At 35.7% G+C, this 18,075-nt stretch overlaps 1 protein-coding gene and 1 long non-coding RNA gene across 21 annotated transcripts in view; one reads left to right on the top strand and one right to left on the bottom strand.

Moving 5' to 3' along the window:
- Positions 1 to 10,554, bottom strand: part of LOC134731925 (uncharacterized) — a 39,293-nt gene extending 28,739 nt beyond the window's left edge. The window contains exon 1 of the long non-coding RNA XR_010114652.1: positions 10,487 to 10,554. This is a non-coding gene — a long non-coding RNA (uncharacterized lncRNA). The remainder of the gene's footprint in view (positions 1 to 10,486) is intronic.
- CEP170 (centrosomal protein 170) overlaps positions 1 to 18,075 on the top strand; it is a 130,892-nt gene that overhangs the window by 82,373 nt on the left and 30,444 nt on the right. For 14 of the 20 annotated variants that reach the window (XM_055235054.2, XM_055235053.2, XM_055235052.2 and 11 more), the window contains 4 exons: positions 859 to 1,008; positions 3,941 to 4,067; positions 7,905 to 9,734; positions 17,573 to 17,807. In XM_055235054.2, coding sequence (XP_055091029.1) covers positions 859 to 1,008; positions 3,941 to 4,067; positions 7,905 to 9,734; positions 17,573 to 17,807 — 2,342 coding nt within the window. The remainder of the gene's footprint in view (positions 1 to 858; positions 1,009 to 3,940; positions 4,068 to 7,904; positions 9,735 to 17,572; positions 17,808 to 18,075) is intronic. The other 6 variants (XM_055235055.2, XM_063613469.1, XM_063613468.1 and 3 more) reach the window with 1 other exon arrangement.

Raw genomic sequence — 18,075 nt, 5'->3', positions numbered from 1 at the left:
GGAATGCAGTGGCATGATCTCAGCACACTGTAACCTCCGCCTCCTGGGTTCAAGCTATTTTCTTGCCTCAGCCTCCCAAGTAGCTGGGACTATAGGCGCGTGGCACCATGCCCAGCTAATTTTTGTATTTTTAGTAGAAACGGGGTTTCACCATGTTGGCCAGGCTGGTCCGGAACTCCTGACCTCAAGTGATCTGCTCGCCTCGGCCTCCCAAAGTGCTGGGATTACAGATGTGTGCCACCACGCCTGGCCTATTAAATCTTTTAACAAATAAAATATGTTTTGAATATTTTTTTTTAATCAAACAGGACATTTGCTAAATGTTAAAAAAAGGGATAGTTACTTTCGGCCGGGCATGTTGGCTCACGCCTGTAATCCCAGCAGTTTGGGAGGCCGAGGCGGGCGGATCACCTGAGGTCGGGGGTTCGAGACCAGCCTGACCAACATGGAAAAACCCTGTCTCTACAAAAAATACAAAACTAGCCAGGCATAGTGGCGCATGCCTGTAATCCCAGCCACTCGGGAAGCTGAGGCAGGAAAATCGCTTGAACCCAGGAGGCGGAGGTTGCAGTGAGCCGAGATCACGCCACTGTACTCCAGCCTGGGCAACAAGAGCGAAACTCCATCTCAAAGAAAAAAAAAGGATAATTACTTTCACATAAGCTGTGACTGCCTGCTTTCGTTTCTAGCTATCACAATTAGCTGTTACTGTCATTCAAGTTTTCCTTAGTTTTGAAATTAACTATTAAAATTAATTTAGAATATTTTTATTTGCCTCTAAAGTTAATTATATTATTCACATATTAATCTTGCGTTCAGACTTTTCATTTTCATTTATAAAATAATTTTTCCCTCTAGGTGTTTGGAGTAGATGACAATCAGGATTATAATAGGCCTGTTATCAATGAAAAACATAAAGATCTAATAAAAGATTGGGCTCTCAGTTCTGCTGCAGCAGTAATGGAAGAAAGAAAACCACTGACTACATCTGGATTTCACCACTCAGAGGTATACATCTCTTCTGTGTACCTATTTGTATGCATAAAGTATAAATTCTTTTTTTTTTTTTGTCTGATACAGAGTTTCACTCTTTTGCCCAGGCTGGAGTGCAATGGCAGGATCTCGGCTCACTGCAGCCTCTGCTGTCTGAGTTCAAGTGATTCTCCTGCTTCAGCGTCCCAAGTAGCTGTGATTACAGGCGTGTACCGCCATGCCCGGCTAATTTTGTATTTTTAGTAGAGACAGGGTTTCACTATGTTGGTCAGGCTGGTCTCGAACTCCTGACCTCAAGTGATCCACCCGCCTCAGCCTCCCAAGGTGCGAGGATTACAGGCGTGAGTCACCGCACTCGGCCTGAATTCTTATCGTTTGTAAATTACATTATTTCAAGCAATTAATGTATCTCCTTGTAAAATGCCTCTAAAAACTAAATTTTTATACATTTATTTTCTAATGAAAGCCTAAAGCAATTTTGCAGTAATTCAACTTTAATTTTTATTAGGTTTTAGAAATATTCATTTGTCAACGAGGAAAATATTAGGTTTCAGTAAGCAGTTAATGAGCTATATGCTCATGGTTCTGATTGGCATTATGAGATAAAACAAGAAACATATGCTGCTTATACTTTCTTAGGAGTATATGTTTCCTGTATATCATACCAGGAAACATGTACGAGGGCACTGCCTGATAGATACAATTTATATACCTCAGTAACTGCAAATACAGTACAGCCCAGGATATATATTTAGAATAATATGAAATTAATTAAGGATTGCTTGGTTAATATAATTACAGAGTCAGTATGCATAGTAGAGCTAGAAAGATCTGACCCAGAGCTGCCACTTTTAGGTCAAAGCTTTTGAATCAGTCACTTCTCCCTTATCTTCTGTTTTCTCATCTACACAAATGGCATTTTTGATAAAATCTATTTACAGAGAATTTGATGAGGTATATAAAGCATCCAGCATAGTACTTGCCTGAGATTTATGCACTTAACAAATGTTTTTTACCTTTATCAGAAATGATATTAGAATTTCATACCACATTGATGTGTCAAAAAGAAATGTAAAAAAAGTATTTAAGGCATAAGTATTAATTATTATTTATTCAGATAATAAGAGCTAACCTTCAATGGAAGCTTTCATTCTCTGACTCATGCTATATTGTCTCTCAGGAAATGAGCCAATTTGTAATATAGAAATATAAATTAATATGAAATAGAAAATAAAATATAAAAAAAATCTTAAGGTATAAATAAAGAAAATATAAATAAAATGTTACATTTGTATGAAGTATAAGTAAGATTTGTTTTTTAAATACAGGTAAATAGACCTATATGTTTGTTTATTAATGTTAAAATTGTTTCTTTATATGGCCTATTTCCTGAAAACTGTCAAAGCAATTACTGTATTTTAGTGCTCATTATTTCCCCATGATTGGGAGAATTTTTATTCTGGCTTCTGTTTTATGAGATATTTAATTTACTTATTGAAAGCAGGTGATAGTTATTCGAGGCAATATGTTGCCATTCTGAGTAACCCAGGAATGTTTTTGGTAAATGTGAATTTAAATAGACTCTCTTCTCTCTTCTCTATTCCCTCAACCCCTGCCAAGCAAAAGCTATAGCCCTAGTAGGTTCCTTTGTAGGAATTACCTAACAGGACATTTAGAACACTCTTCACAGAATGGTTTTACATAAGCATGTGTCAGTGACACTCATACTGTTGGTATTCTTAGCATGGTCCACGTGGCTCTGGTACCACCTTCACTACTCAGAAATGTGGGCAGGTAATAGAAAACCTTGGACGGGATTAAGGATGCAGCAGGCTTTGGCATCCTTAGGAGGCTTCACTGTATGTGTGTCATTCTCTATACTTACTATTCTTTTTTTTTTTTTTTGAGACAGAGTCTCGCTCTGTCACCCAGGCTGGAGTGCAGTGGTGCCACCTCGGCTCACTGCAACCTCTGCCTCACAGGTTCACGTGATTCCCTTGCCTCAGCCTCACAAGTAGCTGGGACTACAGGTGCATGCCACCACGCCCGGCTAATTTTTGTGTTTTTAGTAGAGACGAAGTTTCGCCATGTTGGCCAGGCTGGTCTCGAACTCTTGACCTCAGGTGATCCACCCGCCTTGGTCTCCCAAAATGCTGGGATTACAGGCGTGAGCAACCACACCTGGCCTATGTTTACTGTTCTTACCTACTATTCTTAAAATTGTATAGTGATTTATCTATTTGAAGTCTTCACTTCTTCAGTGTTTAGCTTGTCATTATTAATGAATTAAATCTGGCACATTTTTTTTTTCTTTTTGAGACAAAGTCTCACTCTGTTGCCAGGCTGGAGTGCAGTCGCGCGATCTCAGCCCACTGCAACCTTCACCTCCCGGGTTCAAGCGATTCTCCTGCCTCAGCCTCACGAGTAGCTGGGATTACAGTCATATGCCACCATGCCCAGCTAATTTTTGTATTTTTAGTAGAGACAGGGTTTCACCATGTTGACCAGGATGGTCTCCATCTCCTGACCTCTTTATCCACCTGCCTCAGCCTCCCAAAGTACTAGGATTACAGGCATCAACCATCACACCTGGCCCAAATCTGACACTTTTAATAAAATATTTGTTTTGACTAGTTCAAAATAAAGTTTCCATCATAGCTTTCCACTCCCTAGTTGTCATTACAGTTTTCATATGAAGTCCTGGCTTGTCTTGGATTTTCATTGAGAGTTGTCATTTTTAGTAACATAGTTTTTTTTCAGAGAAAATCTTTATTTTCTAGAGAATTTTTGTTTTATATAAGAGAAAATTTAATCAATGATAATATAGCAAGGGGAGGTTTAATTATGGGTTTGTATGACAAGTTAATGTGACTAAATGAAATTGTCTTTCATGAGACTCAGATATGACCAGACTGCATGATTTTGTTTTCTTATTTTTCTCCTTTAGGAAGGCACATCTTCGTCTGGAAGCAAACGTTGGGTTTCACAGTGGGCTAGTTTGGCTGCCAATCATACAAGGCATGATCAAGAAGAAAGGATAATGGAATTTTCTGCACCTCTTCCTTTAGAGAATGGTATTCTTTCTCTTTGTCTTTCATTGTTTCTCCCTTTCATTCTTTATCCCTTTTTTCTTCTCTTTCTCCATTTCTCTCTCTTTCTCTTACTCTTCTCTGTTTTTTTGTGAATCATGTATCAGTTGTTATTATAGAAAACAAGCCAAATCTATATAGTAAGAAGTTAAACCTAAATAAACATATTCACATATTCTCATGCTGATATATGAATTTATTTTATAAGTAAAAAGCTGATTTTTATTAGATATTGTATATTTTGAGGGATTTTAAGCAGGGGACAAATTCAAAGTGATAAAACTCTTTTTTGAGAAATTTTGTGGACTTCATAAGTTGAGACTTCCTAAGGACAGGTAGACAGACACCAGCTTGGATTTAATAGTTCATTCCGAGGCACTTTTCATTTTAGTTGTAAATTTCTGCTGTTGAAAATAAGAATGGTTTTTAAATTTTGTCTTTACTTTTAAATGAAAATTCTTCCTACTCTTTCTGATATGCTGATATCTTAAGATATGATTTTGACTAATGGTGCAGCTATTATTAAAGTATAATCTTAATTGAAGATAAGGAAATAATTTGTAGATGAAGCATATATATGTGTGTGTATATATTACATATATTGATGAAGCACATATATATTATATATATATAAGTTAAAATTTAAAAAGTTGAAGACGGGTCCAAACGATTTCATTCATAAATACAACAGATATTTATTGAGTGCCTACTTCATGTGGTACATTTAGTGAAAAAGAAATTAATAATCTTACAAATCTATGTAGTATGATTTTTATTACCTTTTATATTTCTGTGAACAGAAATATAAAGGCTTTTTAAACAAAATGAAATTGTTTACCTTCAAGGATTTCATTATTACTTTTTGTTCATTAGTTTTCTAATTAACAATAAGACCCTGAAAGGAGGATGAGGACATGATGGTCAAAAGGTACAAAATCTCAGTTAGACAGGTGGAAGAAGCTTTTTTTTTTCCTGAGGTCTACTGCACAGCATGGTGAATATAGTTAATAATATAGTATTGTACATTTTACATGTTCTCATCACAAAAAATGTTAACTCTTTGAGGTGATGAATATGCTAAGTAGCTTGATTTAATTATTTCACATTGTATTTATGGTCAATATTTTTTTTTTTTTTTTTTTTTTGAGACGGAGTCTTGCTCTGTCACCCAGGCTGGAGTGCAGTGGCGCAATCGCGGCTCACTGCAAGCTCCGCCTCCCGGGTTCTCGCCATTCTCCTGCCTCAGCCTCTCCGAGTAGCTGGGACTACAGGCGCCCGCCACCGCGCCCGGCTAATTTTTTTTTGTATTTTTAGTAGAGACGGGGTTTCACCGTGGTCTCGATCTCCTGACCTCGTGATCCGCCCACCTCGGCCTCCCAAAGTGCTGGGATTACAAGCGTGAGCCACTGCGCCCGGCCTACGATCAACATTTTATACACCATAAACATATACAAATATAAATTGTCAACTTACAATAAAAAATTAAAATAAAAAACTTACCCAAGTCGAAAAATAAATACTCACTTATAGTTAAAAAACAAAAAGACCCTCAGTGAGATTTTGTATGTGGCTTTTATCTGTTTTCTTAATTTCATTCTGGTTGAAAATGGAAATTTGTTTTGTCTCAGGCTTGTGGCACCCCAAAAATCTGTTTTAAGAATTATGTAAGTATTAGAAGTATTTGAGGAAGCTACATAGCAGTGTACTAGAAAAGCTACATCATTTATTTATATTAGAATCTAGAAGTTATTGATAGTATTACCAAAAATTCTTTTGAGGGAACAGAGTCATTTGGTTCATATAAACTGTGTTTAGGAAACAAAGAAACCAGGCAGAAGGCTAGATAAATTTACAGAAGAATCTGTTATAAAATTATTAAGTATTATCTGTGAAAAGCAAAGTTCTACCCTTGTTATAAGAAATAATATACCACTTAGCTTTCATGATCTCATTTCTATTTCATCATATTTAAATGAACTTATTTACATAAGCTGATAAATCCACTTAAATAATAAAACGTTTTTGTTAAACATATTGAATGTATATGAGGAGGGTGCAGTATGAGAAATACTAGAAAAATACAAAAGGGTAAATAAAGTAGCCATTACATTCTAGATGCTTCAGTTAGCACTAAGGAGATAATATAAATGAAAGAAGAAGCAAAACAAGATATAACATGATTAATGACTAAATTAAAGTTAAATCTATCAGTTCAGTATGGATTTTCCTCCATCATAACGATTGTATTGATATGATATTTAAATACTAAACTTTTAGGATTATAAAGACAGAAAAAAGACCCACAGAAGCTATATCTAGTATCTTTTCTCCGTTTATCCCTAAAAGATTAGGAAGCTTTATATGTTAATTTATATTTCCCTGAAAAGATGTTTCCCTTTTCTCAGAAATACATTCCATTTTTAATAGTCAGGAAAATCCTTAAATATTCTCAAATTCTCTCATGTGGAAAAATCAAAATATATATTTTCTCATTGGCTTCTACTTGAAAAAAAAGAGGGATTTTGTATTTCCGCATGTGGCATTAATAACCAGAAGACTATAATTTAAAAATTCCTCAATTTATAAAATTTTGCTATGTCCTAACTATGAAAAGTCTGCTATTACATACTTACAATTTTTAAAATTCTTTTAATCAGCTATAGATTTTTTTTAAATGTTGTTAAAAGTTCTGCATTTTTCACTTTTCTTAGGAAATCCAAAATTGTCATTCTTTCAAGTAGATAATACTTTTTAAAAACTAGATATGTTGTTCTTCTCTACTACATAGTTGAAAATATAGAAAATAAACAATGTTTATTTGACATTCTCTGTATAAATCTACAATAGATTCTGGTTTTTTGAGCAAACTTCAAGGATGGAAAGTTACAAAAGTGAGAATGAACACAGTGAACTTCCCTTCTATAAAACACGTTAAGAGGAAAGAAGAGCAATATATTTAGGTTTAAGATCAGATGACCCTTTTATACCATTATGACTATAGTTAATAACAATGCCTTGTGTATTTGAAATAGCTGAAAGTAGATCTTAAATGTTCTCACCACAAAAAAGAGAAGTACGTGAGGTAATAGATGTATTAATTAGCTTGACTTAGCCATTCCATAATGGTATACATTTATCAAAACATCATGTTATACACCACAAACATATATAATTTTTGTCAATTCATAAATAGAAAATTAAATATGTGAAAGGAGAAAAATGATCAGATGACTCTAATTTTCATCTCATACAATTGGCCTTCCTGACTTCTCTAGGAATTGCTTATTTGTGCAGCTTGAAATTGTACTTAAACTACTTAGTCACAATGCTGGCTTGTTTGTTTTTTATACTTAAGTCATTTTTAACTTACATCTGAAAATGTAATGTAATATAGCTGGCCCTCTCTATCCATAGGTTTTGTATTAGTGGGTTTTGCATCTATGAATTCAACTGAGGATTGAAAATATTTGAGAGGGGAAAAAGAAATGATTGCGTCCCCACCGAATGTGTATAGTCTTTTTTTTTTGTACTTATTCACTAAGCAATACAGTATAACAACTATTTACATAGCTTTTACATTGTATTAGGTATTATAAGTAATCTAGATATGATTTAAAGTATATGGGAGGGTGTGAGTAGGTTATATACAAATACTATACCACTTTATATAAGGTACTCAAGCATCCTTGGGATTTGGTATCCTGGGGGAATAAGGGGCCTGGAACCAGTCTTCGTGGATACTGACAGACAACTGTATGATGCTCCTTTTATTTTTGTTTTTTTGTCTTAATCAATTCCTTCTTTGTGGTTTTTATTTTATAGAGACAGAGATCAGTGAGTCTGGCATGACAGTGAGAAGTACTGGCTCTGCAACTTCCTTGGCTAGCCAAGGAGAGAGAAGGAGACGAACTCTTCCCCAGCTTCCAAATGAAGAAAAGTCTCTTGAGAGCCACAGAGCAAAGGTTATAACACAGAGGTCAGAGATAGGAGAAAAACAAGACACAGAACTTCAGGAGAAAGAAACACCTACACAGGTATACCAGAAAGATAAACAAGATGCTGACAGACCCTTGAGTAAAATGAACAGGGCGGTAAATGGAGAGACTCTCAAAACTGGTGGAGATAATAAAACCCTACTTCACTTAGGCAGCTCTGCTCCTGGAAAGGAGAAAAGTGAAACTGATAAGGAAACTTCTCTGGTAAAGCAAACATTAGCAAAACTTCAACAACAGGAACAAAGGGAGGAGGCTCAGTGGACACCTACTAAATTGTCTTCCAAAAATGTTTCAGGTCAGACAGATAAATGTAGGGAGGAACCTTTTAAACAAGAATCACAACCTCCAGAAAAAAATTCAGGACATTCTACAAGCAAAGGAGACAGAGTGGCACAAAGTGAGAGCAAGAGAAGAAAAGCTGAGGAAATTCTGAAAAGTCAGACTCCAAAGGGAGGAGACAAGAAGGAATCCTCCAAGTCATTGGTGCGACAAGGGAGCTTCACTATAGAAAAACCCAGCCCAAACATACCCATAGAACTTATTCCCCATATAAATAAACAGACTTCCTCTACTCCTTCTTCTTTAGCATTAACATCAGCAAGTAGAATACGAGAAAGAAGTGAGTCTTTGGATCCTGATTCCAGTATGGACACAACCCTTATTCTAAAAGACACAGAAGCAGTAATGGCTTTTCTAGAAGCTAAACTACGTGAAGATAATAAAACTGATGAAGGACCAGATACTCCCAGTTATAATAGAGACAATTCTATTTCACCAGAATCTGATGTAGATACAGCTAGTACAATCAGTCTGGTTACTGGAGAAACGGAAAGAAAATCAACCCAAAAGCGAAGGAGTTTCACTAGCCTCTATAAAGATAGGTGTTCCACAGGTTCTCCCTCCAAAGATGTTACCAAATCATCTTCAGGTGCTAGGGAAAAAATGGAAAAGAAAACAAAAAGTCGTTCCACAGATGTGGGTTCAAGAGCAGATGGTCGTAAATTTGTTCAGTCCAGTGGGAGAATAAGACAGCCTTCAGTAGACTTAACAGATGATGACCAAACCTCTAGTGTACCTCATTCTGCCATCTCTGATATTATGTCATCTGATCAAGAAACTTACTCTTGTAAACCTCATGGACGGACTCCACTTACCTCAGCTGATGAGCATGTACATTCCAAACTGGAAGGAAGTAAAGTAACGAAATCTAAGACTTCTCTGGTGGTATCTGGTTCATCCAGTAAATCAACCACCCTTCCGAGGCCACGACCTACCAGGACTTCCCTCTTGCGCAGAGCACGACTTGGTGAAGCTTCAGACAGTGAACTTGCCGATGCTGACAAAGCATCTGTTGCTTCTGAAGTATCCACAACAAGTTCTACATCAAAACCTCCCACAGGAAGGCGTAACATCTCTCGGATTGATTTATTGGCTCAGCCTCGTAGAACACGACTTGGCTCACTGTCAGCTCGTAGTGACTCTGAAGCAACAATTTCTAGAAGTAGTGCCTCTTCGAGGACCGCAGAAGCCATCATTAGAAGTGGAGCCAGATTAGTACCATCAGATAAATTTTCTCCTAGAATTAGAGCTAACAGTATCTCTCGACTTTCAGACTCCAAGGTCAAAAGTATGACCTCAGCTCATGGCTCTGCTTCAGGTAAATTGGATCCAGATTTCTAATAGCATTAGCATGTTGTATATTTTGGGGCTCCTTTTTTTTAAAAAAAAATTAAGGTTCTAGTTGTCTTCCCAAGATACTCATTCAAAACAAAAGTTATGATATGCGGGGGGGGGGTCTATAAAATAGTCTTATTTAGCATAGTAAATGTAAAAGTCAGAAGTTATATATACTTCCAATTAGAGTCCTGGCGCAAAATAGTGATTTCAAAATTAGGAATTCATTGAGCTGATTTAGGAGTTTTAATTTTCCAGTTGGTGATATATTTGGATGTGTGTGTCAAAATTAAATTATCTGGAATTATCTCATTTAAAATATAGGAGTTAACATTGTGCTTCTAAAAGCATGTGTTTAACCTTTAAATATCCTCACATAATTCAAAACCCTTAAGAACTTGAAGAAAAGCGGTATATGCTTTATTACTCCTTTCAGAGTTAAATGAAATAATCAATGTTTTGTTCCTTTTTTTTCCCTACCCATTTTGAAATGTCTCACATACTTTACCTATACTTTTTAAAGTTAAATCTGTTTATAGTTGGAGCAGGTGAAAACTAACCCTTAATTTATTTCAGCGGAAGAAGATGGATTCATGGGGAATCACTCAGCATATATTGGCCAAACTGGGCTGTAGAAATTTAACTGGTTATGAGCTTTATCTCACAAAGTCCTGTTATATCATTTAACTCTAGTAATTAGGTGTAATTGAATATAATACTACAAAAACTACTTACTCTCCACCAGAATTTAACTGATGTTGTTATATTTGTTTGCTTATGTGCATTGTATTCAGAGCTGAAGCCATTGAGATACATGTGTGACCAAAGAGTAATGAGGTGGATATTTGTTTGTATCCTATAAGCATGTTCTCATTACTTCATAATGAGCCTCATATGTGGGCGTGGCTGCAAAGGCCAGTGTGGGAGGCCAGCTGTTACAACAGACTTGAAGATGTGTCATTATTTTCAGTAGGCAGACATCTAAGTGAGCCCTAAGTCTTGAGTTAAGAGTGGAGGGGAAGTTGATATGAAATTTCACCTTTTTATTTTTGATTGGTTTGCATCTACCACACTATATCCTACAAGACCCTAAAGGAACAGTACTTGGCATATGATACTTTTTTCACTTTTCTTCCTCTTTTCACTGCTGCTTTCCTCCACTCCATTCACCTGTCTCTCTTTGCTGGTCAGTGGGTTTGGTAATGATGGTCACTGTCTATAGTAGAAATGGATGCAGGCTGAAGCCAGATAACATATAATCATGATACCAAAAAAAAATAGACAACGTTTTCCTTATTACCCCAGTCCTCATTTCCACACTTGAAGCTTTGGTTGGTAGTTCACAAATTTATTGCCAAATATTTTGAAACTAACTACTATATTTTGGTTTATTTTCATTCTGTTTTTGCTTATGGCTCTACTTCTTCAATTCACATTTCATCTGTGCTGCATTTCCTGGTGAAATTTCTTCTGCTATACTCCTTGTTTTATCACCTCATCTCCATTAAGATATGTATGTATTTTCCTGTCTTAACATAATTTCTGTGTTACCAGGTAGCTTGGAGTACCTCTTAACACATGATGTGGTTTTATTCCTCGATATTTATGATGAGGCTTGAGATGCAAGCTAAATATGATTACTTCAGCAAGTCTAAGAAGCAACTGTAGGATGCTATATATAAAGATACATTTTATTTTCTGCTTCTTTGAATACAGAACTTGATAAATATTCAGTTTTCTGTGTCCAAAAAGAACCTTGAATTGTGTATGAAATTCCCTAGGACAAATTGAGGTATATGATTTTGGTCTTTTCATACTTACTAGCAGTATATTAAATAATTAGAATCAAGGAGTTTAAGAGTTAGAAGGGTTATTCCCTTAAGGGAACCAAGGCCAAGAGAGGAGATAACCTGCCCTGGGCACATGGCAGTGGCAGGGGCGGAGTGAGAATCAAAGACTTTTAATCTCCAGCCTGTTGTTTTTCTACCGTATTTATTCTAGCTCTAAGAAATAGTTTGAGTGTTTACTTGTATGCAAGCTTCCAGAAGACAGCTAGAATCTACTGGATTGTTATCAGGAGTATATGCAAGGTCAATATACAATATAAAGGTTTTGGTATTGTTTACTAAAATCTTTGCAGTTCTGATGTTTTACCCAGCTTATATTCTCTATTCCACCTTATGAGCGTAAAGCCACACTGTAATCTAGGATTGTATATTCAGATTCTCTCAAGATACCCATTTATAGTATTACATCTTACCTAGGACAGTGGCCAGGATCTTTCATTAAGTGAGAACATACTATAATAGCTGTATGGAAAAGGTGGTCAAACAAACAAACAAACCTACCTGTTTGATTTTGCTAATTTAGGTGCCTTTGCTATTATAACATTTCTGTTTAAGATAATTATAATATTTTGAATGAAAAAAGAAAAGAAAAATTTTAACTTTTGAAACATGATTTAAAAGAATGTTAAATCATGCCGATCAGTGTTGCCGTGCACAGTATAAACTTTAAAGACCTTGGAAATAATCTGAACCTAGCACTTGTGATATTGTCCCAATTGGATATGTAAAAATAATTCCGTAATGTTTCCAATTCCATATTTTAGATGATGTCTTTAAAATATTTTTAGGCCAGCACAGTGTTTCATGCATGTAATCCCAGTATTTTAGGTGAGGCCAAAGTTGGAGGATTACTTGAGCCCAGGAGTTCAAGGCTGCAGTGAGCTGTGATCACACTACTGCATTCCAGCCTGGGACAAGTGAGACCCTGTCTCCATTAAAAAGAAGTTTTTTTTTAAAGAAATGTATGTGATAAAAATAAAAGATTAGAAATCTCAGATTTAGCAATATTAAGGGAAGAGTTCTGTATGTTTCTCTGATGTAATTTGCAATTTGCTTCTAGGACTTTAGTTTTTTTTCCCCAAAACATTCTTTCAATGATTCTTTTTTTTTTTTTTTTTTTTTTTTTGAGACGGAATCTTGCTGTTATTGCCCAGGCTGGAGTGTAATGGCACCATCTCGGCTCACTGCAACCTCTGCCTCCTGGATTCAAATGATACTCCTGCCTCAGCCTCCCAAGTAGCTGGGATTACAGGCATGTGCCACCATGCCCGGCTAATTTTTGTATTCTTAGTAGAGGAGAGATTTCACCATATTGGTCAGGCTGGTCTGTCCTCCCGTGTCGGCCTCCCAAAGTGCTGGCATTACAGGCATGAGCCACTGCACCTGGTCTCCTTCAGTGATTCTTGATATCAAGTTGTAACTGAAATATCCAGATTTATTTTGGCAAGATATATTTAAATTTAAAGACCTTGAATTATCAAAATAAAGCACTTGGTTTTCATTATGTTTTAAGTGCACATTTTAGAAAATAAAAACATTATGTTAATATCCTTAGAATTTTTTTAGACTGTTTGCTGTCCCTTTTTAATTCTAATCTTCAAAATTTATAGGCAGTAGAAATTAAATGTTGGACATGCATGGCTTGAATTAACTCTTTCTCCAGGTCAAAGGACAAAACAGAGCATTGTCAGCAGTTTTTCTCCCCAACTGATCTTATTGCTGAATGCTCATAAATATACATTCAAAACATGTTTGTGGTAATTTTCCACTAAAATATTCTGATATAGTATGAAGATGCAATGTATGTTTTCTGAAGTGTGTTTCTAAAATCTATAGTTATGTTTTAATGCCAACAAAGAAATTGGAACATTCACAGAAATATGATACTAACAACTCTTTTTTTCTTTTTAATTCTCTAGACATCATAAATGATAGTATGTTTTTGTAGTGAATATAGTAGTTTAGTACTACAACACAAGAGGGAATGTTGCCTATTTTATAATTAAAAAATAAATTTTTAAATGAATGCTGTAGCTCTAGCTACAAGCTTAATCAAGCCCATCTTGGAACTTTCATTTTAATGTATATGCTGTTTAGGCCTTTACTAATGAATAAGTCTCTTAGAGATAGGCATTTCAAACACCTTCAAATGCCTTAGTAATATCAACGCATCAAATGAGCCAAATAGTATATTAAGAAAATCAAACTTATTTTTATAAATTGTTACTTAAGCTGAATAAGATTCAAGAGAAAGAAATAAGGTTTTTCTTCAACACAGGTAGAAATCAGAAAAACTATCATTACATGAGAAATTTAGGATGTCTTTTTAAAACAACTTGGCCAGGCATGGCGGCTCGTGCCTATATAATCCTAGGACTTTGGGAGGCTGAGGCAGATGGTTTACCTGAGGTCAGGAGTTCAAGATCAGCCTGGCCAATATGGTGAAACCCCGTCTCTACTAAAAATACAAAAATTAGCCAGACATGGTGGCAGTTGCCTGTAATTCCAGCTACTCTGGAGGCTGAGGCAGGAGAATTGCTTGAACCTGGGAGGCGGAGGTTGCAGTGAGCCAAGATGGCACCATTGCCCTCCAGCCTGGGTGACAGAGGGAGACTCCATCTCAAAACAAAACAAAACAAAAAAACCACAATAAAAACCTTATTGGAAACAAAAATGTAGAATGTATACAATACTTGGAATATCAAAGAATTAGTTTTGAACTCTGGGAGTCCATAGACCTGGCTTATACTTTGATTTTAGCAAGGTAAGACCTCTCTGGGCCTGTTTCTTCTCTGTAAATGGAAGAATTTAGACTCATGTCAAAGGCCATTCTGTTCTAAAATTATATGAAATAAGTAGATGGGGAAAAATTTAAAATATTTTAACTTGAAGTTTATTTGGTGTTAATTAGCAGGTGATAGGGAATTTTCTTTAGAAAAAAAAAAGTTGGGTAGCTGCTATAGTTTGGAAGCAAATGTTAAGAAAGCAAAAAGTTTTGAAATAAATTATTTGAGAAATAACAGATTAGAGGGCCTAGCATTGAACTCCCTTTCCCAGTCCCTTCTCCACCGTAGCCATCATTTCACTCAGTCTCAGCTCTGCTCTTTGTCGTTACACAGACTGTGTCTAGAGTTAACTGGAGCTTTTCTTCATAGCATCCCATGTGTGATATGTTTACCACTGGCAAAGGGAGCTCTTAATTACTTAATGATTTTTAATCACATTTTTATTTTTCTCTGCTGTAAGCTGATTATTTTATCTAGTTTCCTCTTCAATTTTAAAGAACGTACCTAAAGACGTTACCTTTTACTTTTTAAAATATGCTCTATTCGTTTGATTTTTTTTTTCTTTTTGTTTTGTTTTTGTTTTTGAGACAGAGTCTGGCTTTGTCACCAGGCCACAGTGCAGTGGTGCGATCTCAGCTCACTGCAACCTCCGACTCCAGGGTTCACGTGATTCTCCTGCCTTAGCCTCCTGAGTAGCTGGGATTACAGGCGCGCACTACCACACCTGGCTAATTTTTGTATTTTTAGTAGAGATGGGGTTTCGCCATGTTGGCCAGGAGGGTCCCGATCTCTTGACCTTGTGATCCGCCCGCCTCAGCCTCCCAAAGTGCTGGGATTACAGGCGTTAGCCACTGCACCCGGCCCCTGATTGCTTTTAAAAGATATTATTAGTAGCTTTACTATTCTTACTGATTTCTAGGTAGACCAGCCTATGAAAAGAGATGGAAAGTTTATGAAAAGGAAGTTTTTCTCTTACTTTTTTCCTCAAAATGTAATTGCATTTTGATCCTAAGCTCAGATTATTAAAGTTAATTCTAGCATGGCTCTACTTATATGTGGTCACCTGACATTTGACATATATTAATAGCACTTGGTACTCAATTTCTCATTCTGCTGTCATGTAGTCTGCCATGAAATATATCAGCCATCGATGCCATTCTTTCTAAGTTACCTCAAAATTAACTGTCTTAGTTTTATCATACTTAACATTTTCATATGTTCTGCAGTTTATTAAAGCTCTTTGTTAATTGCTTTTCTTTTCTCTCTAGTTGCCAATCATATGTATAGTGACCATAGTTGCCTAATCAAAAATCAGGACATTTGATGTAACAAATGATTTTTTTCTTATTTATGAACACTATTGTAAGATAGCAAAATAAACACACATTTAGTATTTAATGACTGCTTTTTTGAAAACTACAAATTTGTTTATACTATTTCTGATTTTGCCTGCCACATTTCTAATTTTTTTCTAAACCTCTTTACTCTTGTTCTAAACTTTTCCTAAAATTGGTTTCAAGTCTCAGGATCACTTCAACTCATGGAAGTTTTTATATCTAGAAATGAGTACATTATCACCATGGTAAAAGTATTATCTATGTTAATAAATTATCTTACAGTGTTAAAATCAGAAATTATATTTAAGCTCCTCAAAAAAAACTATGACTAATTACCTAGTATATGCATTTGCATACACTTTTACAGAGAGCCATGAACTTTCTGCATATGTTCATTCTCTCATACATATGAATGAATCTAGTTCCAAACATCAGGATCTCCAAATAGGGGTGTGAATAAGGACAAATCGATAGGCTCTAATTTATAGCATATTCCTCATTATAGAATTCTCTGTTTCTTAAGCCAGTTCTGGTGGCAATGTATGCCAGTTTTATCTGAGAGCAACCTCAGCCTTAGAGATCCCCAGGTGAAAATGTAGTTTTTGGAGGAAGACACATAAAAGCCATAAAATTAGAATGGAGGAATTTCTGGATTCTGTGCAGCTTAGGGTCAGTTTCTATTAAAAAGGAAAAAGATGCTAAGGTTTTATCACTTTAAACACCAATAACATTTAATGCTTTTCACTAGGTTTCGGAAAAGTAAATGTTTATATCCAGGAATTCTTATTTTTTCAAAAATATTTGTTAAACATTTGCTAGCCAACACTCAGCTAAGTGCTAGGTATACGTTATTGGATTAAACAGACATGGTTCCTGCCCTTGTGAAGTTTACCAGGAATTAGCCATTATCTCTCTTTTTTACCTCAATTTATGCCTCACAAATTATTTGTATGTTTGATTCTCATATTAACAGTAGTAAAGTGTCTGCTTTGTCTTCTGATTTTTTTAATGTGCGAGCAATACCATTTTTTAATGTCTTTACTAACTGTAAATAAGAAAGTGACTGCCACTTTCTTTAATGTGACTCTTCACAGTATCTCCTGTGCCTTCAATGTCAATGGTTGTGACAAAAGCTTGTAGAGTTTTGCTTTTTGTAGATTTTATGCCATTGTCTATTTTCACCATATGCTTTCAGTGTCAAAGCAGCAGAGAGTTGTACTGAAGATGCTTTGTTGTGTTTTTTTACCACGTAAAAAGATTTTTTCCAACCATAGCGTAACAGGATGTTGAATGACAGAGGTAATGTGGTTTTTTTTCTGCCATAAAGGCATAATTTCCACAGCCGGAATTATGCACATCTGTATGTTGGGAAAAGAGAGTTTTTACCATCTCCATGTTGAAAGTCCATGTGGCATGAGGAAATCTTTTCCCTTGTTTTTATTTTTGTTGTCGTTGATGTTGTTACTGTCTTTTTTTTTTTGAAAAATTCATATTTTCACTCAAATAAGAAATACTTGCAGTTGAAAAGTACTCCAGTTAAACACCGATGGATAGAGCTTGCTTAGTTGTTTATCATTAGTGAAATTTTTCATCTGAATGTTTATTCACCACACTATGGAAAACATGGTCCTTCGATTGTTTTTGATTCTTCATTGTTTTTAATTCACCGAAGTGTAATGTTTCTATCTCTAAGGAGTAGTAGACTGATGGTTTTTGTGAGGTACGTGTACATCAGTTAGTGAAAATTGTGCTGTGTGTGCGCTCTCATGGTGTTTTGAAGTCATGACTTTTATTTTACCTCCTTTAAATGATAATATAATAATTCTTTTTTTAATAATTAAACTAATTTAGTAAATTCAAGATGGAGGCGCTTTCCTACTGATTATGCTTCCACCTCAGAAGATGAATTTGGATCAAACCGTAATTCCCCTAAACATACCCGTCTACGTACTTCTCCAGCCCTGAAAACCACTCGCTTGCAGAGCACTGGATCAGCAATGCCTACTAGTTCTTCATTCAAGCACCGGATTAAAGAGCAGGAAGACTACATCCGAGATTGGACTGCTCATCGAGAAGAGATAGCCAGGTTGGTTTTTAGGACTTGCCTTTAAGAATTGAATATTTCTATGAACATTACAACTTGGTAACAAAGTTTAGCTTATACTTGATTTTTACTAATAGTCTAAGAACTGAAATCACAGATAACTGTGAACTCCATTTAGTCAGTAGTATTACTCTCTATCTAGCTTTTTTCCTTTTTTTCCTATGGCTGTAACACTAACACATTGTAGAATTAATTTATTTTGACCTTTTCTCTCTCCCCCCCTCCTCCCTTTTTAAGAATTTCTTTTAAA

This window comes from Symphalangus syndactylus, chromosome 19 (assembly GCF_028878055.3).
Source record: "Symphalangus syndactylus isolate Jambi chromosome 19, NHGRI_mSymSyn1-v2.1_pri, whole genome shotgun sequence".
Classification (NCBI taxonomy): domain Eukaryota; kingdom Metazoa; phylum Chordata; class Mammalia; order Primates; family Hylobatidae; genus Symphalangus; species Symphalangus syndactylus.
This window is presented reverse-complemented; position numbering and strand designations above follow the sequence as displayed.